The sequence below is a fragment of the Panthera leo genome, chromosome D3 (genome assembly GCF_018350215.1).
Source record: "Panthera leo isolate Ple1 chromosome D3, P.leo_Ple1_pat1.1, whole genome shotgun sequence".
Classification (NCBI taxonomy): Eukaryota; Metazoa; Chordata; class Mammalia; order Carnivora; family Felidae; genus Panthera; species Panthera leo.
Genome location: NC_056690.1, coordinates 46,997,755 through 47,022,106, shown reverse-complemented (window position 1 = coordinate 47,022,106; position 24,352 = coordinate 46,997,755). Strand labels below are relative to the sequence as shown.

Genomic DNA, 24,352 nt, shown 5'->3' with positions numbered 1-24,352 from the left:
TTTTTTTTTTTTTTTTTTTTTTTTTAAATATGGGCCATCCTAATGAATGTGAGGTGGTATCTAATTGCAGTTTGATTTGCATTTCTCTGATGACTAGTGATGTTGAGCATCTTTTCATGTGCTTAGTGGGCATTGGTTATTGTCTTTGGAGAAATGTCTATCTAAGTCCTTGGCTCATTTTTTAATTGGGCTGTTTGGTTTTTTTGTTGGTGTTGAGTTGTGAGGGTTCTTGGCATATTCTAGGTATTAACCCCTTACCAGTATATGATTGTAGATATTTTCTCCCATTCTATGGATTGCCTTTACACTCTCTTGATAATGTCCTTTGATGCATAGAAGTTTTTAATTTTGATATAGTCAAATTTATTTTTTTTTCTTTTTGTCACTTGTGCTTGTGGGTATCATGTTCAAGGAATCATTGCCAAGTCCAGTCCCATGAAGCTTTACTCCTATGTTTTCTTAAGAGTTTTATAGTTTTAGCGCTGATGTTTAGGGATAGTTTTCTCCTGAGGCCTTTCCCCTTGATTGCAGCCAGCTGCCTGACAATCCTGCCATGGCTTTTTGTGTGCAGGTCTCCCTGGTTTCTCTTCCTCTTATTAAGGAATCCAGTCTTACTGAATTAGGGCCCCACTCTTGTGACCTCATTTAATCTTTTTTTTTTTTTTTTTATTAAAAAGAATTTTTTTTAACGTTTATTCATTTTTTGAGAGACAGAGCATGAGCGGGAAAGGGGCAGAGAGAGGGAAGCAGGCTCCAGGTTCCGAGCTGTCAGCGCAGAGCCCCACATGGGGCTTGAACTCATGAACTGTGAGATCATGACCTGAGCCGAAGTAGGACGCTCAACCAACTGAGCCACTCAGGCGCCCCTGACCTCATTTAATCTTAATTTCCTCTTTAAAGCCCTATCTACAAATATAATCATATTGAGGGTGGGATCTTCATATGAATTTGGGGAGGACACAGTTCAGTCCATGACAATCAGTGTGGCTACTCCAGCTTTCGAATACCATTTGCATGGTAGATCTTTTTCCATCTTTTTATTTTCAGCTTATCTAGGTGTTTGAAACTTACTTATAGAGAACATAGAGTTGTATCGGGTATTTTTATCCAATTTGACAAACTCTGCCTTGTGATAGGAATGTTTAATGAAGGACAGACACCTGGCTGGCTCAGTTGGTTGAGCGTATGACTTTTTTTTTTTTTAGTTACTTATTGAGAGAGGGGGAGAGAGCACGAGCGAGCATGAGTGAGGCAGAGGCAGAGAGAGAGAGAGAGAGAGAGAATATCCCAAGCAGGCTCCATACTGCCAGCACAGATCCCGACTCAGGGCTCAATCCCACAACCATGAGATCACGACCTGAGCCGAAACCAAGAGTTCAATGCTTAACCAGCTGAGCCACCCAGGCACCCTGAGTGTATAACTCTTGATCTCGGGGTTGTAAGTTCAAGCCCCACATTAGGTGTAGGGATTACTTAATAAAATCTTTAAAAAAAAATGTTTAATTTATACTTAATGTTGTTGACATGGTTGGATTTCTGCTGCCATTTTGTCGTTCTTTGTTCTTCCTCTTCTACATAAGGGAGATACTTCTCATGTATCATTTCCTTTTGTTTATATTTTACTGTATTTTAAAGTTATTTCTTAGTGGTTGCTCTAGCTATTATAACATACATCTTAATCTATCACAATTCATACTTTATTTCATAAAATCTGAGAACTTTAATATAGTTGCACTTCCTACCCCCTTCCTTTGTGTTATTGTTATATATATCATGACTCTGTATGTTTAAAAACAACAATATAGCGTTACATCTATTGCTTTATACAATTTTATGTCTGTTTCTTTGTTTTAAAATATTTTTATTGCACTATAATTCACATTGTATAAGGTTCACCTACTTAAAATGGTTCAGTAATGTTTTGTATGGTCATAGACTTGTGCATCCATAACCAGTCAGGTTTAGAACATTTCCCTAATTCCACAAAAAAAACACTTCATATCCATTAGTAATCATATCTGAGTGCCTGTCAGTACCACCTCCTCTGAGTTCCCTAGGTAGCCATTAATACCTGTCTCTATAAATTTGCCTATTCTAGTCATTTCATATAAATGGGATCATAGAATATGTGGTCTTTTGTTTCTGGATTCTTTTGCTTAGTGTAATGTTTTCAAGGTTCATCCATATTATAGCATGTATCATTACTGCAGTCCTTTTGTGGCCAAATAATATTCCATTGTATGGATAGACCATATTTATCCATTCATCAATTAAGGAACATCTGGGTTGTTTTCACTTTTTGGGTCTTAAGAATAATGGTGCTGTGAGCATTAATGTATCAGTTTTTGTGGGGATTTATGTTAATCTCTTGTGTTTTTTAAAATAGAGGAGAAAAAATATATAGAGTCTTACTCTAACCCATATTTTTATCACTTCTAGTTGTGTTTATTTTTTTCAGTGGATGTATGGGTTATTTTTAGAAGTCATTTCCTTGCTCCACTGTAGCTCCATTCCTTCCTTTATCCTCTGTGCTATTAGTGTCATATATCATACATTAGTATGTTACAAGCCCAACCATACAATTTTACAATTGTGTAAATTGCTTTAAATTATATGAGAAAAGAGAAACTAAATACTCTATTTTAGAATTACCTATGCAATTTCACCAGGTTTTTTTTTTTTCTTTTTTCTTATTTGGTGTCTCTTTCTTTCAGCCTAAGTAACTTTTTTTGATTTTATTCTTTTTTGTTAGGTATACCTAATGAATTGTCTCAGTTTTTTTTTGCCTTCATTTTAGAACAGTAGTTACACAAGACAGAGAAATTTTCTTTCAGCACTTTGAATATGTCATCCCCTTACCTCTGTCCTCCATTGGTTTTTGTTTTAATTTTTTTTCAATGTTTATTTTTGAGAGACAAAGAGTGTGAGCAGGGGAGGGGCAGAGAGAGAAAGACAGAGACACAGAATCTGAAGCAGGCTCTCCAGGCTTTGAGCTGTCAGCACAGAGCCCGATGTGGAGCTTGAACTAACGAACCATGAGAGATCATGACCTGAGTCGAAATCGGACGCTTAACTGACTGAGCCACCCACATGCCCCAGGTTTTTTTTTTTTTTATGTTTATTTATTTTTGTGAGAGAGAGAGAGAGAGACATAGGGTGCAAGCGGGGGAGGGGAAGAGAGAGCGGGAAGGAGAGAATCTGAAGCAGGCTCTCCAGGCTCTGAGCGGTCAGCACAGAGCCCAGTGTGGGGCTCAAATCCATGAACCGAACCCGTAAGATCATGACCTGAGTCAAAGTTGGATGCTTAACCACCCAGGTGTCCCTGTCCTCCATTGTTTTTGATGCAAAGTCAGCTGTTAATTTTACTGTGCTTCCCCCTGAATTTGATGAGTCTCTTTTCTGAGTACTTTAGTATTTTCTGGTTTGAGCTGTTGACAGTTTGACTAAGATGTGTCTAAGGATAGATCTCTCTGGATTTATCCTACTGGAGTTTATTGAGTTTCTTGAATGTATAATGTTTTCATTGAATTTGGGAAATTTTCAACCATTATTTTTTCAAATACTTTTTTCAGCTTTTTTCTCTCCTTCTGTGACTCTAATTGTCTATTGGTACGTGTGATAATGCCCTACAGTGATTTTTTTTTTTTTTTTTTTTTTTTTTGGGTCCCCCTTACATCTCAGATTATCTGTTGAGGGAATTTTTCATTTCAGTTCTTGTGATTTTCAATTCCAGAATTTCCATTTGGTTCTTTTCCATAACTTGCATCTTTTATTGATATTTTCTATTTGACGAGTTATTGTCATTATACTTTCTTTTAATTCTTTAAATACAATTTAGTTTTTGAACATTTTTCTGAGAGCTTTTTAAGTATCTGGCTCATTGCCAGTTTGTTGCTTGGCCCAATATATTTAGACCTCATGTACTGTGATGTTGGCTTTTCCTGATTGTTTGCCACCAAGATTGCTGTTGTTTTTGACAAATCCCTAGGCTTGGGATTTTCAAGGCCCTCTAAGTAAAGTCAGCCCCAGTGTTTAAAGCTTGCCCCATCATGGTTCAGTTTTACCATAGAGTTAGGAGCAAGGGGGAATGGAGCATATTCAGGCTAAAACTCCATCACCATTCACTGTTCTTACTGAGAGATTCAGTAGATTTTTCTTGAATAAATGCTTTTCAGTAAGTTGTAGGTCTTTAATCAATTTTCACTATTGGGGAATGGTCGTTTCGATTGGGATTGCTACAGATTTTCTTGGAGAGGACTATTTAAGCAATATCAAGACCTCCAAGCTATGAACATTGCATCTGTTCTCTATTGAAATCTGATTTGGTTTCCTTTTACAATGTTTTATAATTGTTTATTAAATTTATTCTTAAGTGTTTATTGAAGCTATTATGATAGACTTCAAATTTTCATTTTCTATTTTTTGCTATTATATATAAATTTGTTTTTAATAGTTTGGGTAGCTTTTTTACACATTCCTCAGGGTCTCCTACATGCACAGTCATGTCATCTGCAAATAAGGATGGTTACATTTCTTTACAATCTGTATGCCCTTTCTTATCCTTTATTGTACTGGATAGGACCTCTGTTACAATTTTAAATAGAATTGGTGAGAGCCAGCATTCTTGTTTATTGTATTAGGTACAAAGCTTTGAGCCTTTCATTATGGAGTTATTAGCTGTAAATTTCATAGATGCCCTTAATCTGCTTTAGGAAGTTATTTTCATTTCCTAGTTTACTGAGAGCCCTTATCATGAGAATCTGTTGAATTTTATTAAATGCTTTTCATATTTAATAAACCAGTCTCCTATTGCTGGGATAAATTTCAGTTGGTCATGATATATAATCATTTTCATAAATTATTTGCTAATATTTTGTTAAAGATTTTTGCTCCTGTGTTCCTGGTAGATTTTGATTTATATTTTCTTGTGCTATTTTTGTGTGGTGTTGGAATCAGAAATACAGATCTAATATGAGAAATAATAGGTCTCATATAATGAATTAGAAAATATTCCTTTTCAGTTTTTTGGAAGAATTTTTGTAGGATTAGGTTTATTTCTTTCCTAGATGCTGATACAATTCATGGGCTAGAAGGGGTTTTTTTGGTTGTATTTTTGTTTGTTTTTGTTTTTTAATGGGAAGGATTGTAATTTCAGATTTCTTCAGTTGCTAAAGGGCTGTTTCAAATTTTCCATTTCTTCTTGGGTTGGTGTTTGTAATTTCTGCCTTTAAAAAATTGTGTTTATTTTCTTAGATTATCAAAGTTATTGTTAGTGATATTCCCTTATTGTGTTTTTAATGTTTGTATGATAGGTAGTGTTGTGCCCTCTTTTGTTTTTTTATATTAGTAATTTATGTCTTTTTTTTCCTCCCTGGATTAATTTGGCTAGCAGTTTATCAATTTTATTGATTTTTTTCAGAGAACTAGTCCTTGATTTTCTTGAATTTTCCCATTGTTCTTCTGTTTTCTATCGCTTTTTGTTATTTTTAAAAGTTTTCTCTGTGCTTTGGGTTTAATTTGCTTTTTTAAATAGTTTCTCAAGGTCAAAGCTTAGATTATTAAGGCTTATCTTCTTTGTTAATACAGCCATTTAAAGCTATCCCCTCACCTTTGCAACTGTTTTAGTTTCCTACTGCTAATTTTGGTATATTTTCATTATAATCTAGTTCAAAATATTTTCTAATTTCTGTTTTCTTTGAACCAATGAATGTCTAGAAGTGTGTTATTTGATTTCCAAGTAATTGGGGTTTTTATGGTTTTTTTTTTTTTTGTTTCTGATTTATAATTCCATTTTGCTCAGTGAATGTATCTTCTATGATTTCTGTCTTATCAAATGTATTGAGACTTGTTTGATGGCTCTATGTATGGATTATCTGAGTAAATGTACTTGAAAATGATGTCTGTTTTGCTATGGTTGGGTGTAGAGTCATAAATATTCAGTCATGGTGGTTGATGGTGTTTTTCAGATCTATGTTTTTGTTGATTTTTGGCTAATTGTATCAATTGATGAGAGGAGGGATACCAGAATCTCCGAGGGATACCAGAATCTCCAGCTGTGCTTGTGGAACTGTTCATTTCTCAGTTATTGCTCACATGGCATTCATGTTGTCTTCTTGACTAATTGATCCTTTTATTATTACATGGTGGTCTTCTTTATCTCCTGAGATATATTTACTTTTGCCCAATATTAATATAACCACTCAGGCCTTCATATGCTGACTGTTTGCACAGTATCTCTTTTTCTATCCATTTCCTTATAACCTATAGATCTTTATTTTCTATCTTGTATATATAGCATATGTGTGGGTCGCTGTTAACCATTCTGAAAATTTTGCCTTTTAATTAGACTTCTTTTGAGAATGTGTTCCACTTTCTTCTTCACATATCAGGTAATTTTGTGTTGTATCCTTAATATTATGAATGTTAAGTTCTGGGGATTCTGGCTTCTGTTGTTTTCCTCTGTTAAATGTTATTTCTGTTGTTTTAGCAGGTTATTTTCTTGGCTGGGTTTAGATTGTAAACTCTTGTTTCTTGGCTGGCAGCTCTGGTCTGCATTCACAGAGGTTGGATTTAAGTGACTGCTTTGAATCTTTTCTCAGCATCAATTAGTTGTGTGAAAAGACAGAGTTTGGGGATGCCTTCTCTTTTTCCCTTTGAGGATTCCCTCTCTCTCTTTAGTATTTCTGGCTCCCTGGTTTCCTTTATTAATTCTCAAAGACAGGAAGGCTGTGGGTTTTTCCACCTGTGCCCATGGTAGTTTTGTGCCACCTTATGGACTTTATGTCCCAGTTGAAAAATCTTGGGGATGGGAACTTACTTGCATAGTTCCTTATTTCCTTTCCTCCGAGAGCATGTGCATGCCCCATCAGAGTCTGTCAACTTTTGTTCACTCTCCAGTTCCTTTAGGCAGTTGCCTTTTATATTTGTTTCCTGCCAGGAGTGTGGTCCTCTTATAGGGTCTTGTAGCAGAAGTCTGTCTTTTTCCATTCTTAAAGACATAATTATTTTTTATCCTCTCTCCCTTTCTTCCTTCTTTACGAATCTTATGTGTACTAGTTCCTTTACACACAGTTCAAACATTTTCTACACTCCGCTCAGGCAAAAGGTTCAGGAGAGTGATATGAGTAAGAAATTGGAGCTGTGGTATTTAGATTTTACAGCCCAAGTGCATGCTAAGTTATTAAATACAAAGGATAGAACTAAAAAACTACATACCTAATAGACTGTTAGTATTTACTTTGAGTAAGAATATGAAAGCCAGATATTTTCAGACAAAGCTAAGCTACAATGTGTGTGATATTCCCAATGTATTCATTTTTTACCCAGTTTTTCCAGTTGGTATTTTAAATTTTCAGTGGTGTATAATTAAGTCATTTTAATACTGTTACATATAGATAGATGATAGATAATTTAGATAATTTTAAGGTTCTATTTTATGTGCATGAATGATGTTGTCTTACTGACTTCTTTATATCCAAGGTAAAATCCACTGATAGCTGCCTCTTCTTTATTAAATGCTTTGATGACACTATTCATGGCTTCAGGGTTCCTAAGAATAGCCTTCAACAGTCAAGAGAGGTAATTTTATGGATTCACTTATATTTCATAAAACTTAGCATTTAAAAGCATAAAGAATATAAGACAGGTTCACTATTAACATCTAAAATCTTTTTGACTGTACCTTTTTAATGGGGGCAATTAAGATGAATCTTGAAATTTGGGTTATGAATTAATTTCTTTATCAACATGTCCCTGCAGGTATCTTCTGTTCATAATTTCCTTTATTGTTTGGATTTTGCGAATGTAAGGGACCCTTACTGGTTTTGGAAAAAGACCTTAAATGATGTAGTCTGCTCCTTAATTTATAGGTGCGGAAACTGAAGACCATAGATTGAAGTCATTTCCCAAGGTCACAGAGCTTACAAATGACAAAACCTGGCTTCAGCTTAGGCGTTCTGATTTATTACTGTGTAGGCTCGGCCTTCCTTTGTGGTAAATTGAACAGCAGCAGCAAGCAAGAAAATTGGGATTGATGTGACAGAAATTCATAGTGCAGTTACTTAATAGAGATTCCATATTCCTTCAGATCAAAGGAGTATTCGCAGACCTGTTGTGTTTTTTTGTAAACTACATAAGGGGTTAAAAGAGCCCATTTCCAAAGTGGTTAACCTGTGCCTGCAAAGAACCCTAAACAACTAAAGCCTGACTGTCCCAACATATCATAAAATGGTAAAATATGACCCTGAATAATGCTATGAGAAACAAGGAAGTAACAAAGGTATTTTTAGGGCAAATATTCTTTTTGTGAAATCACTGATTTTTAAAAAAAGATTTGAAAGTTAAAGCATCCAGGCAGTTGTTGGCTCTTACAGTGATCTGAGTTTCTTGTGCTTATAACTCAACTGCAAGTTAGTAAAATTTTATTTCTGGATATATTAGTTTGTAATAACATATCCAACAGTGTTGAGAATCTATAATTTTTAAGTGAAAAAATGTCCACCCATTATTCAGCTTTTATAATGTATTAATTTCATTGAATATATAAACTTATAGATGATATTTTTTAAATGTCATCATTTTGTTGTTGGTTTTGTGTGTGTGTGTGTGTGTGTGTGTGTGTGTGTGTGTGTTTTAGGCTGTTTTCTCCATGTAAATTTAGGCTTTCTATATCATTGTCATATTATCTCTTTTGAGTAAAAATGCATTTCACTTTTATTTCAATTCTTGGATTATTTCAGGACTGGCTGGAAGCAATAGAAGATCATTCTGCGTACAGCACTCACTACTGTTCCCAGGACCAACTGACTGATGATGAAGAGGAAGATGCAACTTCCGCTGTAGACTTGAAGGAATCCTTAGAGGTATATAGAAAAACCTAACCTGACTTTTAGAGCTAACTCTGTCACCAAGAACTTTCTTGTCAAATGTGAAGTTTTGAAATTAAGCTATCTGAGGACAATGGAGATAGCACTGCTGTTTGTCAGGTAACATTTTATTGCCATTTATGTTGTCTGTTATGATGGTACTATCAAATGTCTCTGTAGATAATACTCTAAATATAGAGGGCTGTGCTTCTATGTTATCTTTTTTTTTATTAAAATTTTCACATTGCTGTAATCAGATTGTCGGTTTATTTGAAAACTGCCGCCAGTAGGGGGAGCATGCTTGACTTGCTGCCCTTTATGATTTCACTGCATATTTCAGAGTTTAAATAATGCAACCATAGTGATACTTTTCCTGACTGGTAGTTGGATTTAAAACCACTTGTAATCTGTAACTTCATTGATGAAAAGTAAGGTAAAGCATCAGTAATGAATGGAGAGGCCTTCATGTGAGGTGACGTCAATGTATTATCCATAGAGAAATAGCAGCATATGTAATTGAAATGAAATAACTATTTTTTTTTCTGGGCATCAGTTTTCTGGCTGTGCCTTTTAAATGGGAATTGGGTTTGGAAGAATTATACTATGAAAGGATGATGGAGTTTCAATCCAAGTCATTATGTCAGAACATAGCAGTTTGCTTACTAACTTTAATCTTTTTAAAAAAAAATCGTTGCAGGATTTGAATGTTTCTAAATCAACAACTTTAATGAAGTTTGCTCGTACCTAAGGAGTTTTATTGACTTAAGGACCTATAAACTTAGGAAAGAGATTTGGGCTTTTTCAATTTCTAATTTTATGATGGAACATTAAGAAGTTTGAGCTCTTCCATGTTCTGTTGAAGACATTCCCCAGAATTTATTGACATTTGCTTTACCAGTGCTACTTCGGTTTTTTAAAGCCTAATGTATAGTGTGGCAACCATAAACATAATTTTCAGATCCATGAACTTTGCAAAAATAACATCTACCAGAGCATCTAAATAACATTAAGACTGTTTGAGTAAAGAAAGAAGGTTTAAATATCTATGGCCAGAATTGTGTCAAACAAATGAAAAACAAAACTGTGCTAAATATTTTAACTTTTAGTCCTTATTCCCTAAGTGAAAAGAAATCTTTTCCTATTTATCCTCAATATAAGGTAAATGATAAAACCCAGAAGGACCTACAAAGCATACCAGTATCTTTCCTAGGATTATGGTAATTTTAAGACCTTTTTAATGGAAGCTACAGGTAAATAAAAGCATACTAACTTGCATATCATTAAAAAATTTTTTCCTTGAAAAAGTGTTTCTTCTTTGGCATAGTTTTCAAATTTTCATGTTACAACTTCAACTATTTTTTACTCACTAGAATATCGTGCTCTTATGTTAACTTTAAAACCATGAAGTTTTTTTGCCTTCTAGATTTTATAGCACCCAAAGTTTGTGAGAGTTACAGCAAGTGGTAAGCACTCTGAGGTTGTGCAGGTTATAAACATGTCTCTGTCCAATGGAATTTGAATGCCAATTCTGTGAATCTTGACTTAACTCTGTCTCAACTGCTGAAATTTGGTCCAAAAACAGGTTAAAATCTGAAATGAGCTGTGAAGTATGTTGAATTGTAAGACTGGCTCCAGAATGCTTTTGATCATTGGATTCTTAAGTTGTAAGGATATTATGGGACCTATTTGTGAAATGAGATCTATCCTAGATGTTTATAAACTTCTAAAGAAAATTAGGAACGGTAGGACTAGAATACTCTAAAACTATCTGAATTGACATAAAACTAACCTTATTTCCTCAACATGGTTTTGGACAAGAAGTTATGGGGAAAAAATGTCCACCTTGAAAAAGTGACCATGTTACATGTTCTTTTGGTCTCAGTTTATCTCCACCCAAAATGAGGGCCTCCAAAAATTGAAAACAGTTTCTTTTCTCTATCACTGCCTTGAGGTTAGGTCTCCAGGGAGGAAAGTATAAGATAAATCACAGAAATACAGGCTTCATGGTTGTGGCTTTGAAAATATTTCAAATCTAACAATGGGAAGACAGATTCAAACACCGTATTGGTGTAGAAATGTACTGTGCAGTACGATAGCTACGAGACATATGTGGCTCTTCATACTTTAAAATTTCAACTCCTCATTTTAACTCCACCCAATTCAAGTGCTTAGTAGTCACATGTGGCTACCACTTTGGACAGTATAGAATGTTTCCATCATTGTAGAAAGTGTAGAAAGTGTAGAACAGGGATAGGCTCTCAGATTTGGGGTGGCACAAGCAAAGCAGGGGTCTCCTATGTTGATGATATCTCAGTTCCGTAGGATCTGAGGATGTAAGATAACTCAGTGTTACAAGGAGTAACGAGCAGAGGAGGCTAAAATTTAATCAAGTGAGAAAGTGGTACACTTTGCTGATTTAAGAATAAATGATGCCTAATTAAAGTGAATATGCAGGAAGATGAATGTACATCAACACAGAGCTGATAAAGACTGGTACTTTCTTTTTTTTTTTTTTTTTTTTTTCAACGTTTTTTTATTTATTTTTGGGACAGAGAGAGACAGAGCATGAACGGGGGAGGGGCAGAGAGAGAGAGGGAGACACAGAATCGGAAACAGGCTCCAGGCTCCGAGCCATCAGCCCAGAGCCTGATGCGGGGCTCGAACTCACGGACCGCGAGATCGTGACCTGGCTGAAGTCGGACGCTCAACCGACTGCGCCACCCAGGCGCCCCAAGACTGGTACTTTCTATACAAGAACGAGACAGATTTATATATATTGATCTAAGACTTATGGTTAAGTGAAAAGGGCAAGGTATAAAAAGATGTATCTTTTATACATTGGGAGAAAAAAAAGGGATATACACACATATACACATTTGTGTAGACTTAGGTCATCCCTGGCAAGTTGAGAAATTAATAGTGGTGGTTGCTTTGAGGCTGGTAAAGGGGGAAAACAGGGACTATAGACTGATAGGTATGTGAGAGAGAATTGCCTTTTTCTCTATATCTTTTGATTTAATTTTTTAAATTTTGTGTAAATATCTGTTGTGAAATAACACTAAGCAGATGACGGAGCAGGTACAAAGAATGAATGTACTCTGGATGGACTTACATAGAGGGGAGATGGATTGGGCTGGAGGTAGGAAGCCTCTGAGATGAGCGGAGATGAGCACTGGGGCACACGACTCACATTCCTGGCTGTTTTCTGCAAAGAGGAATGTCATTGAGGTTCTACAATATACTACTTAAAAAGTTTAATATTATCAAGGTATAATTTTCATATAATAAAATTCATTTTATGTCTTCAGTGTGAAGACACGTATATACATGTTTTGACAAATGTATATACATATCTTTTGTAACCACCAAGAGACAGGGGGTGGGAGGGAGGGGGAGAGAGAGAGGACATTTTTATCACCTCAGGAAGTTCCTTGGGGCCCCTTCCCAGGCAGTGCCCTTCATCTGCATCTCAGGCAACCACTGATCTTTCTGTCATTTTAGGTGGTATCAGTTTTGCCTGTTCTAGAATTTCATGCAATTGGAATCACACTGTATGTGCTCACGGGTACCTGTCCTCTTTCACTCAGCTATGTTGTGTATATCAGTAGTTTGTCCCTTTTAATTCCTTGAGTAGAGGTGGTCTGCTTCTGTTCTTAACGAAATGTGGATCATCTCTAGCAAATAGGCTGGAATTAATGACCTCTCCCCTATCCTATTCAGTCCTCCCTAGCCCTTGATATACATTTTTGAGCTGTTTTTCTAAGCCAGAGGTAATAAAGTGCTTTAGCATCAATTTACGCAAAACCAGCAGCCAGGATCTGGGTGGGCAGAAGTGGGAGCAGGAGGCCTGTGTTGCGAATGTGCCCAGCTGCTCACGTGGGTGCCTCCTGTGCCCTGGGCTCTGGCTGTGGACACAATCCTGTTCTTGAGTTCTGTGCCCAGGTAACTTGGATTCAAAATACTGTCATACTTCAGGTACTAGGTCACTGCTCATAGTGGGATCCCGTTTATGTAGAATTAAAAGGAAAAAATTTAAACCTAAAAAGAGTGCATGACATAAGGTGAATGTCCTAGAAGTTAACAATGGGACACGATGCTGGGCTCTGCAAAGAACTCATATACATTAATCTTCATAAATAGATTTTTAGATTTTCATAACATAACTCATAGCTGCTAAGGGGAAACTACAGCAAACTAGAGAATGTCTGTACATTTGATTGTATTGATATTCTCCTGTTCCTTTTAGTATCGACTAAAACCACACCAATTGTTGAGAACAGAAGACATGTTATTCCTAACTATAAAATGGAATGTGTAGATCAAATCTCCAGCTAACCTATTCTGTACCTTTTAAAACAAGTAAATCCTTGATCAGCGAAGCTCTTTTTAGTAACTGTCAGATCTGTTAAGATGAACATTCGTGATTCAAGTATTAGAGGATGATGGTATGGAGACCATTCTTGTCTTTATTACCTGAGGAACTATCCCTTTCAGGCATCCATCCAGCTGACCTTGACCATAGAAAGGAAAAGTGAAAACCGTAGCATTGACTTGCACGTGGGCAGGGTTATTAAATATGCAGAGAGTAAAAATGACAACTTTCTGTTAATAAATTATGAGTGATACATTTGGTTGCAGTGCATATTTCAATGCCTGAACCTTCCACTTGTGTTTATAGACTATGTCTGAAAAAACAATCCAGCATACCATTTCCCTTTCTATGGTGTTTTAAATTGCATAGTGTAGGTATTTTCCCTCTTCCAAAAAAAAAAAAAATTATATTTTGATGTTATTAGAGCTCTCAAAACAGAGTAATGTAGATTTTAAAGAGAACATTGTGGTCACACAGTGTGTGAGAACACTGTCACTGATGTGGTACCATGAATAATTCTGCTGTGGGAGAGGCGAGCTTCATAAGCACTAAAAATTTTATAAGGAGAAAAGGCTGCTTATCTATGTCACTTTGTCATGAAGGACTGATTTGGGGGGAGTAAAAATGTTTAGTGATGAGCCATTTGGGGTTAGGAGTACAAAGAGGGGAAGATTCATAAGGTTAAATGTATTACTCTACCTATAACAATGTGATTCTAGTATTAAGAAACTCAAGGTTCTCAATAAATATTTTTCACTGTCGTAACCAAGTGACTTGACAATAGTTTTCTTATTCTTCCTTTTTAAAGGGAAACTATAAAAAAACTAACTTCAAAATTACATTGTTAATATAACAAATGTACTTATCTGATTTTTCAGTTTGGACTTCCAAATCTTTACTAAGATGGGATGGAACTTACGTCATAAAATTCTATATTTATGTTTTACTTTTAAGGATCTAAAAATGTAGAAAATTCAGATTGCAAGAAGGATGCTTTCTATAATTGACTTTATCTTATTTTTATAAGCTTTGACTTGCAAAGAAAATGTCCTTATTGGTCTGCTTATGTGAAGGCTGTGAGCACTTAGATTGCTGAGCAAAAAATCAGCTAGTGGGTTGTTGGTTTTGTTTTGTTTTTTTTTTTAACTTTATTTATTTGAGAGAGAGAGTGAGAATGAGTGTGGGAGAGGTACAGAGAGAGAATCCCAAGTAGGCTCCCTGCGGGGCTTGAACCCATGAACCGTGAGATCATGACCTGAGCTGAAGTCAAGAGTCTACCACTTAACTGACTGAGCCACCCAGGTGCCCCAGCTTGTGATTTCTAAGTGTTAGTACCATTTAGATTTTTTTTTTAATAAAAACAATTTTTAAAATATATTCATAATGCATTTTATAATTCCTGGATGAACTTAATCAAGTACACAAAAAGGATTAATCAGAAATTAACTCGGATGTATATGGTGTAATGAGTTCTTAGACGTGATTAATGCAATTGTATATTGTCTACATGACAAATGTTGAATGTATTTAAAATTTAGAAAGACTAATCTGTATGTGATTAACTAAATGCAGTATTCAATTTCTAAGGAAATTTTCTCTCATTTTTTTCTCTCTTTATGAAAATATCTCAATTGTGGTATATCAACATATGAACTAAAAGTTTTGATAAAAATATTAAAAGCATATGTACTGTAAAAATCCTGTATTAATAAGTTTTATTTTTGTTTTTGTTTTCCCAGAAAGCACAAAAATGCCAACAGAAACTAGATAGGGAAATTTTCAACTTTCTGAAAATGATTAAGGATTGTGACATGGCTAAAGGTAAAAAAAAAAAAAAAAAAAAAAAAAAAAAACAAAAATAAAAAAACGGGGAACAAACTACAAATAAGACCCACTCTTTAACTCAACCCATTGTCATAGATGTTGATCCTTCATGTTAGATAATTTTCAGTATTCAATTCAGAATTATGTTTGATAAGACTATTTTGAAAATTTAAGACAGTTATTTAAAATTTCTACTCATGGGGGAGGCCTGGTCTGTAGATTAATTTTTTAAGAAAAGAAAAAGGGAACATTTGGGGGCTATAAATTCATTTTGGCTACATAATGAGAATTCTTCTTATGAATCCCAGAAGACTTGGACTTTAGAATCAAACTGTCTTAGGTTTGAATCCTTGCTCTCTGCCACTTAACCAGTTGTTAATTTGAATAGTATGTTTAACTTCTCTGAGTCTCTGTTTCCCAAATGAAGGTGTTGGTTGTTTCCAGGTCTTGGCCTTTTATGATTCTATGAATGCATATGTGAACTTACCTTTCTAATGTTAATCTACCTTTCAGTAGTAATTTTTTATGCCTTCAGTCTCCATTAGTTACAAATTATCAAGAGTTGACTATAAATACTCCGAAAGTCAAAATAAAATATAAAGTCAAAAATCCAATATAAAAATTACATATTCAGAAACAATTATTACTTTGTAAATCAAAAGCTGTGTTTTTTAGACTTTAGATTCCTAACTATTGTTTTAGATTTTAGCTATGATGGCTTTATAAATAACTTCACTAAAATATAATTGACTTAGTTGTCTCTGAGTTTATCATTTTTAATCATGCTCAGGTATTTTATATCTGTCCAAATGAACCTCAGGCATCCCTTTATGTCAATTCCACAAACATGTATTTGTATCAGCGATGATAGCTTTGAGAAGGACAGAAGTTAAATCATTTTGATTATTGCGGGCTGAATATTATATTAGTTAGCACTCTTCATCCTCAGGACTTTTTAAATAAGAGCAGCTTCATTAGATAGAATTCACATAGTCTACACTCCACCCGTGTGAAGTGTTCCCTTCAGTGGTTTTTAGTATATTTATAGTAATGCAACTGTGACCATCAATGAGCTTTAAAAACACCATCTTCAAGAACCATCAAAAGTAAGAAGAGATACCAACAACATTTGAAAGATGTAGAAAATGTCTAGAGTTAGTTGAAATATAAAGAGCAATTCCTTTAACATAGACCAAAGAAAGAAATTACATCAGAACTACAACCAAATTAAGTTTTGGGATTTTTTCAAACCTCAAGTCAAATGTCTTGGTTCATGTTATGTGTATGACATATCACTCGTAAGAATGGTGTGAGTCTTTTGTGTTTTAAAGACATGAATGGTATTCACTTATAGAAGATATGTGCTATCTGGGAAATTTTGAGGTCGCTGACTATTATCTGACAATGTTATTTTATGTATCTACAATTAAGTTTATACACAAACAATTGTAAACATTTTTAAAAATTTTTTTTTCAACATTTTTTATTTATTTTTGGGACAGAGAGAGACAGAGCATGAACGGGGGAGGGGCAGAGAGAGAGGGAGACACAGAATCGGAAACAGGCTCCAGGCTCCGAGCCATCAGCCCAGAGCCTGACGCGGGGCTCGAACTCACGGACCGCGAGATCGTGACCTGGCTGAAGTCGGACGCTTAACCGACTGCGCCACCCAGGCACCCCACAATTGTAAACATTTTTTGAGCCATGGGTATAGAGAGATAATAAATCTGCACATTTTATAAATAGTAAATAGGGTTAAGATGATTTCATGAATGGAATTAAAGAGTTGAAGGTAACTGAGGTACCTTAATGCCAAGGGATATATAGAATAATCTTAAACCATGTATTTTATTGCTGATAGGACATGTTCTGTCAAACTACTATCTATTTCAAACTGTCTACATAGTTTGCCAATAACTTCTCAGGATGAAAAACTAAAATGTTTGTGTACAGAATCAAGGCCTTGTATTTGTGACTGTTGTCTTACATTTTAGTACAAAATTATGTGATCGTTAAGACCCCCCTCCCTTACTTCTTATTCCAACTTCTGCCATGCTAGTTTGGCTCTGTGGCCCCTCAAATGCATGTCCCTGCAGCAGGCTCCCCTGTGGTCTCCCTGCCTTCTGGGACCCCCCTGCATTCCATCCTTAAAGGGAAACCAGAGGCTTTTAAGAGCTCCTCCAACTCAGATTCTCTGAAATACTGCATTATTGCTGCCAGATTAATTTTAGAATGGTACTTTTTTGATCATAGATTTTTTCCCATTGAAAAACTGTTTGATTGAAAAACTGTAGAATAAAATACAAACTCTTTATCGTAGCATTTAAGGACTTTCATAGCCCAATCACAAACTTATTTTTCAGTTTTATTTACGATTACAGATCCTCCTCAACTTCTGATGGGGTTAGGTCCTGATAAGCCCCTTGTAAACTGAAAATCTCATTAAGAGTGCATTTAATATACCTGACCTACTAAACATCATAGCTTAGCCTAGCCTACCTTAAATGTGCTCAGAATATTTACATTAGCCAGTGGCTGGGCAAAATCATCTGATACAAAGCCTATTTTCTACTAAAGTGTTAAATACCACAGAATATCTCGACTGCTGTACCAAAAGTAAAAGCAATGGCTATCTGGATACAGGGTGGTTGTAAGTGTATCAGTGCCGTGGCTGACTGGTCACTACAGCCCACTGCCACTGTCCTGTATCACGAGAGATTATCATACCACATATTGCTAACCCAGGAAAACACTGAAATTCATAATTCGAAGTATGGTTTCTACTGAGTATGCTTTGTGTTCATACCATCAAGTCAAATAATGGTAAGTCAAACCATTGTAAGTTGGACATTCTGTACCAAAATAAGGTGGTAATAAAGTGATGGTAATGTGGTGTGATCAAATTTAAGTGTACAAGACAACATTATTTATCATAGTCAACAACTGGCTACTACTTAAGGGTAAATTTAGGGCTTTAGGGAAGAACAGACTGACCAGCCTCAGGGAATCTTCCAAAAGTTTTATTGCTTTAGGTGATTTTCTTTGTTTTTGGTAATGATAAAATAGAGGTTTCAATACTGCATTCACTGAACCTTGAAGGATATGTTGCCAATGCTAGATACCTAAATTTTGGCATGTATCCAAACCGAAATTAGGTCTAAGGAAATAAAGTAGTATTTCAAAGGGGATATTCTGTACCAAAATACAGAATCACTTTATTACTTTAGGATTCTTGGAAGTGAGATTAGTGGGTGAGAGCATATTAATGTTTGTGAGATGATTGATATATTGCTAATGCCTTTCTAAAAGATATATTTTATGTGCCAACTTTAACACATATACTTTATTGCATGTTACTACATGCATATAGTGAATCCTTGGTTAAAGAAATTAGAATGATTTCAGTTATTTAAAAGAAAAAAGCTCTTAAAGAAAAAGCACTTTTGTTCAACCCACTTACAACTAGGCTTTAAGTAAACACACTTCCTGCCTCCTTCACTGTTGCCACCGTGGGCCAAGCCATCATTGTCTTTCCCACAGAGTATTGAAACATCCTTCTAACTGGCCCTCTGATTCCACTCTTCCCCTCTAGTCCCTGCCCCAGGGACCCTTCTAAAACAGGAGTGTACAATGTTCTTTGCTCAAAACATGTAGTAGATTCCAGGTCATCTCACTAAGAATGAAAGACCAGTTCCTTCTGATGACTCACAAACCTCTTCAGTCCTTTTTGACCTCTCTGTCCTCATGTCCTAGTACCGCAAACCTTTTCAGTTCTTTTTGACCTCTCTGTCCTCTCCTGGTTCTCCCTGCTTGCTCATCTTCCAGCCTCACTGGCCTTCTGGCCGTCCCTCAGAGAGGCTGGGCATACTCCTGCCTCCGGCCTGGGCTGTGCTGGCCCTCTGCCTGGAAGGCTTTTCTCTAGGATACTCACACATATCCTCACATGCCCAGGTCTTTGTGCATCTCTTTGGCTTTCTCTTGCTGCCTGCCTTGGTTTGCTCCCCCATGTCCATTCTCTGCCCTGCTTGGTGCCAGGGGCTGTTGATCACTACAGACTGCGTTACTGGAGTCTTCTCACCCTCAGGCTTCTGATTGGACTCAGCAAAAAGGAGACCCTCTCAGGAGATTGGTGGAGGGGACCAGAGAAGTCAGGCATTTTCCTCGCTCCCTCCAGCCAGGCTGTGGTGTAATAGCACTGCTCTGTTCCTGACTTGGCTGAAGGTCCCCCCTCTGACTCCAGCTCCTGCTGGGCTTAGGGACACTGGCCCATCCTTTCGCTTCTCCATTCCAGGGTGGCAACTGTCCTGCCTGGCAGTCTGTTAGTTCGCTCCCTTTGTGTGTAATCTTTTTTTTTAAAAGAGTTTACAGGTGCCCTTTGAGTTTGCCAGGTCTCTCCTGCCAGGACTCTGAGACCTCATCCTGTCTAAACTTTCACCTGCCCTCAACACTTGATATTCCCCTACCTTGCTTTGATTTTTCTCTTTGTCACTTATCAAGCTTGCTGTATATGCATTGTAGTTGATTGTCTGCCTTTCCTATTAGAATATAAACTCTATGAAGGCAGGAATTTTTTGTATTTTATTTGCTGATAATTACAGCAATTTAGTGCATGGCACATGGGCACTATACAGTTGATCCTTGAGTAATATGGGTTTGAACTGCATGAGTCCATTTATATATGGCTTTAAAATATATACATATATATATACATAGCATAGGTACTGTAAATAAAATTTCTATTCCTTATGATTTTCTTAATATTTTCTTTAGCTTACATCATTTTAAGAATACGGTATATAATACAGTGTATGATATATGTGTTAACTGAATGTTTATGTTATTCGTAAGGCTTCTGGTCAATAGTAGGCTATTAGTAATTAAGCTTCGGGGGAGTCAGAGATAATAAATGGATTTTCAACAGTGAGGGGGTCTATGCCCCAACTCCCATGTTGCTCAAGGGTTAGCTGTACATGTTTTGAGTGGATGAAATGAATCACCTACTTACCTAGCTTATACATTTATAACTTCTTTTGAACTTAGAAACAAGAACCAAATTTGTTTTGTCAAATTAGTATATAGATTGTACAAGTCAGCCCCAAACTGCCACATCGTGGCCTCTGAGTCAGCAGTGGATGCCTCTTGGCTGTCTCAAGTTCCCCTGGATCACAATTCTGATAGGATCTTCTTTCAGGACTAGTGTTGTCTATACCATCGGAAAATAATAATTATAGATATTTTAGATATGCTTGCTTTATTGGGCATTATATTTAACAATAAAACTACTAGTTCTTCCAAGATCCAACTCAAGTCTCACCTCTTATCAGACCCCACTCGATCACTCCATCCCATAATGGTTATTCCTTCCTCTGAATATTTAACCTTTTTTAAAATCTATGCATAATTTGTTTGCTACCTATGTCTTATAACATCCCTCATATCTTTTTATTCTCATTTAATTCATGCTGTAACTCCTCTAACACATGATGTTTTAAACTATGTGTAGTCTCCATTGCAGCTAATACAGATTATACACAGACAGAATGGTTAGTAGTACTTGTTTAGTAAGTGATTGTGTTCATGCTAGTAATCTTAATTTGAACAACAAAAAAATATATTCTCAGTGTGACCTCTCAGTTTTTTTCAAGTTACAGTTTTATGTAAACGTTTTTAGAATATAGTTGATTTTTATATGCAGGTATCTTTTTCTCCTTTTTTGAGGAGAGCATACGGATTTTGAGGCATTTATATAATTCCAATTAGGAGTGAAAGTCAGTTTTTAAAATGCCTCTTTGCATGTAGGTTAGATCATGTCTCTCGACGTACATAGATACATTGCTGTTTTTTCTTCATCATAAAAAAAATATGTAAATCTTCATGAGAAGGTTGGCACTTGAACTTGGCCTTGAACAAAAAAGGTTTAAGTGGAGAAACTTCTGAATATGAATAATTATTATTTCCAATTTTCGGGGAAGAAGAAACATCTTGAAAAAAGGTTTGGAGGCCGTAAAGGAGAAGAATATTTCTAGGAAAACAAATACTTTGAGAAAAATAGTATAGCTGAAACTGATTCAACTTATAGCGTATCTTAAGTGTCGGCTAAAGAGTGTGGACTTCTTTTATGTTAGGAGAATGATGGAGGTCATCTGTATTAGGTTTAGTTTGCTAGCATAATAAGAAACCAGTATTTCCCCCAATAGTTTTAAAACTTACCCAATTAAAAATTGTACAGTGTTAGAAAAATGACAGATTGTGAGCTTTTTATACATGTCTCTAAAGTTAAGCTTTTCACATGAGGTCTTCTAGCATCTTTCCTGAGTTCAAAAATACTTTTAGTACAAAAAATTGACATTATTCCTCAAAATTAAGTGTCCAATTCTTATAATAAGCCAAATATGGTTACATACTGACCTTTTTACATATGTTCATTATGACTAAGTCTCCAAATATTAATTGGCTAAAACAGATTTATAGTGATTCACAGTTGGTAACTTTACTAGAAGCTTAGCAGTTTTCTTTCTTTTTATATAACAATATGCAAACATATCCTATGAAGCATGCCACTGTGAACCAACAGGCCTCTGACACACTGCCCTGGTGCTAAAGTATCCGTTCTTACACGGAGCTACTGTGCAAGTTAATGTTAATTTCAAAATCTTGCTTGAACACCAGACTGTCAGAGAAATGGAGATACCTTATGACTCTGTTTGGGACAAAAGAATCAAACACATTCTCAACAATGGATTCTTAAAAGTCAATATATATTTCTTGGAGTATCCTTTAAAAAGTTACAGAATCAGTTTCGTTTTAAATCTTGAAATTCAAAAAAAAATTATTTTGACATGTAGCGTTTTATGTTAATCAACAAGTATATAAAGTATTAAGTGTCTAAAACACAGAATTATAGATGATTAAGTATGTTGTGGTATTTAATAAAAAGAAATACATCCATGAATGACTGTGCTTCCATTCCCTTACCATTTTTGCCATGCAAGTGGAAAATTACTAGATTACCCAGTGCATTTATGGAAGGCAGAGGCTGTGCCTGATTTTTTTGTACATCCCCTCACGGTATTCAATCCACAGCTCTGTGAGACATCTGTTGAGGTACTATTTAAGTCATACAGCATCTGGCATATGGTATTCTTTTTTGCTATTTAGCAACTAAGTAAAGAAAAAATCTTCACAATGTGTATCAAAGATCCACAATGAAAAATAAAGCATGTGAAATCAAATTTATTTTAGGATATAGTAGTTTTCAATTGTTTGGGTGTTAAGAATAGCTAACACTAGGAAACTGTATTCCATAGTATGAAAAATACAATAAAATGTCATTTGGTATTTATATCCAGATATTAATGAAAGCTTGTTCATACCTTCATTTACTCTGACCTTTCCTTTTTTTTTTTTTTTTTTTTTTTTTTTAATATTTATTTATTTTGAGGGGGGGTGGGGAGAGAGAGCAGGGAATGGGCAGGGAGAGAGCAGGATCCACACCATCAGCGCAGGAGTTGATCTCAAGAACCATGAGATCGTGACCTGACCTGAAATGAAGACTCTGACACTCAACAGACTGAGCCACCCAGACCCCCCTAACATTTAACTCTTTTTGCCCACTTTTGCCTTATGGGTTTTGAGAAATAATTTTTCTAAGAAAAGGACTTGTCTTTGCTAAAATAAGTCACATTCCTACAGAAATCTTGGAAAATTAAAGAATGAAGAATAATAGAATTTTATCACCTAGAAATAATGACTGTAATTTGTTATATGTTCTTGGTAGAATTTATTTTCCTTTCCACTCATTTGAAAATATTTGTCTTTTGATGAGACCCACTTTATGGCCTGAAAATTATAGGTTGCCAGCTGTTGGATTTGATTGCTTTTGCTTATTGACCTTGGTTACCCTGTTTTAAGAACCCTGTGTTAAATTAATCAAGATTATTTAAAATACAAAGGGTGGTATAGATTTGTCTTTCTCCTTTTATTTTTAGATGACAAGCTTTCTTAATGTTATTTGCTAGAAGGGATACGCTTAGAAGATCTTAATATATAATTAACACAAAGTCCAAAACTATTTCAATTAAGTACATTTCTCCAGCATTAATCTGAACAGAAAATGTCGTTTTATTTTTTAAGTGATGTGTGTGCATTTTGCAGCTTTCCCTTGCCAGCCTTTTGTTTTTTGTTTTGTTGTTGTTGTTTGTAATAGGTAAATGGATTAAGATTTTCCTTAGGGAACCTGGGATGATCGTAACATTACCATTTTTTTTTTGTTCCCAACTTATATCCAAAAGATACTGGGCCCCCAGAGGGACACATTTGTGAGAGTGCAAAGACCTATCCATGCCAAACATTTATCCAATAAGCACTAGAGGAAGTTGAGTTAATGCTGCCTTTAGATATGTTAGCCATCATGTCAACTACAGTATTATTTTTATCTCTTTCTAGCACTTGGCTTTTGAATAAAACTACTTATCTAGCATAGAATATCATGAAAGGAAATGTTAACTGCTTTTCTTAAACATTATATTACTTATTCCTATAAACTTTGTTTTGTTTTGTTTTAGTCCTGACTCTTCAGGATATAGTCCTTCTTAGGACAAGGGTTCATCTTTTCTTTTACTGTACCAATTTATGTGCCCTGCATACAGTAGGTACTTAATGATGCTCAAGGAATATACTGTATGCTTTGTTTAAGGCAGCTAGAAGGAAAGATAAAGTTAGTCCATATAAAAATGTTTGTGGTCTTTCCTGGCTCAGTCGGTAGAACTTGGAACTCTTAATCTCAGGGTTGTGAGTTTGAGCCCCACATTGGGTATAGAGATTACTTTTAAAAAATAATATAAAATTTTTGTGGTCTTAAAAATCACACTAATTTTATTTATTTATTTTTATTTATAGACATGCTTCCATCATTTCTTCAGAAAGTTGAAGTTGTCTCTGAAGCTTCCAGAGAAACTTGTGTAGCTTTGAGTGATTGCCTTAATCTCTTCACTAAACAAGAAGGGGTAGGTAGTTGGAATTGAATTTTTCAGTAACTGTCTGGGTGTCACATACTCAATCATCCAATAAGTCATTGCTTTCAAATTGTCCAAAGGTAGGAGAAAATAGTCTTAACAAAGAAAGTGAAAGCTTTGTTTTTCGCTAAAATTTAAAACTCATTTATTCTTGATTAAGCAAGATGATTCTGAAGTAACTTAGGTTCATATCTAATTATATAGCTATATTTATCAACTATGTTTTAAAGTTCTACTCAGAGTTCTTGTGGCATTTCAACAAGAGGGTTGCGAAAATA

The 24,352-nt window shown here is 35.5% G+C and overlaps 1 protein-coding gene and 1 long non-coding RNA gene across 7 annotated transcripts in view; one reads left to right on the top strand and one right to left on the bottom strand.

Moving 5' to 3' along the window:
• OSBPL1A (oxysterol binding protein like 1A) overlaps nt 1-24,352 on the top strand; it is a 243,168-nt gene that overhangs the window by 80,867 nt on the left and 137,949 nt on the right. For 3 of the 4 annotated variants that reach the window (XM_042909430.1, XM_042909431.1, XM_042909432.1), the window contains 2 exons: nt 7,480-7,578; nt 8,739-8,861. In XM_042909430.1, the coding sequence (XP_042765364.1) occupies nt 7,480-7,578; nt 8,739-8,861 (222 nt within the window). Of the gene's footprint in view, nt 1-7,479; nt 7,579-8,738; nt 8,862-14,975; nt 15,058-23,958; nt 24,066-24,352 lie in introns of all 4 variants that reach the window. The other variant, XM_042909435.1, reaches the window with a different exon arrangement.
• LOC122202972 overlaps nt 1-24,352 on the bottom strand; it is a 54,631-nt gene that overhangs the window by 24,913 nt on the left and 5,366 nt on the right. For 2 of the 3 annotated variants that reach the window (XR_006194996.1, XR_006194995.1), the window contains exon 2: nt 11,977-12,069. This is a non-coding gene — a long non-coding RNA (uncharacterized LOC122202972). Of the gene's footprint in view, nt 1-11,020; nt 11,190-11,976; nt 12,070-24,352 lie in introns of those variants that run through there. The other variant, XR_006194997.1, reaches the window with a different exon arrangement.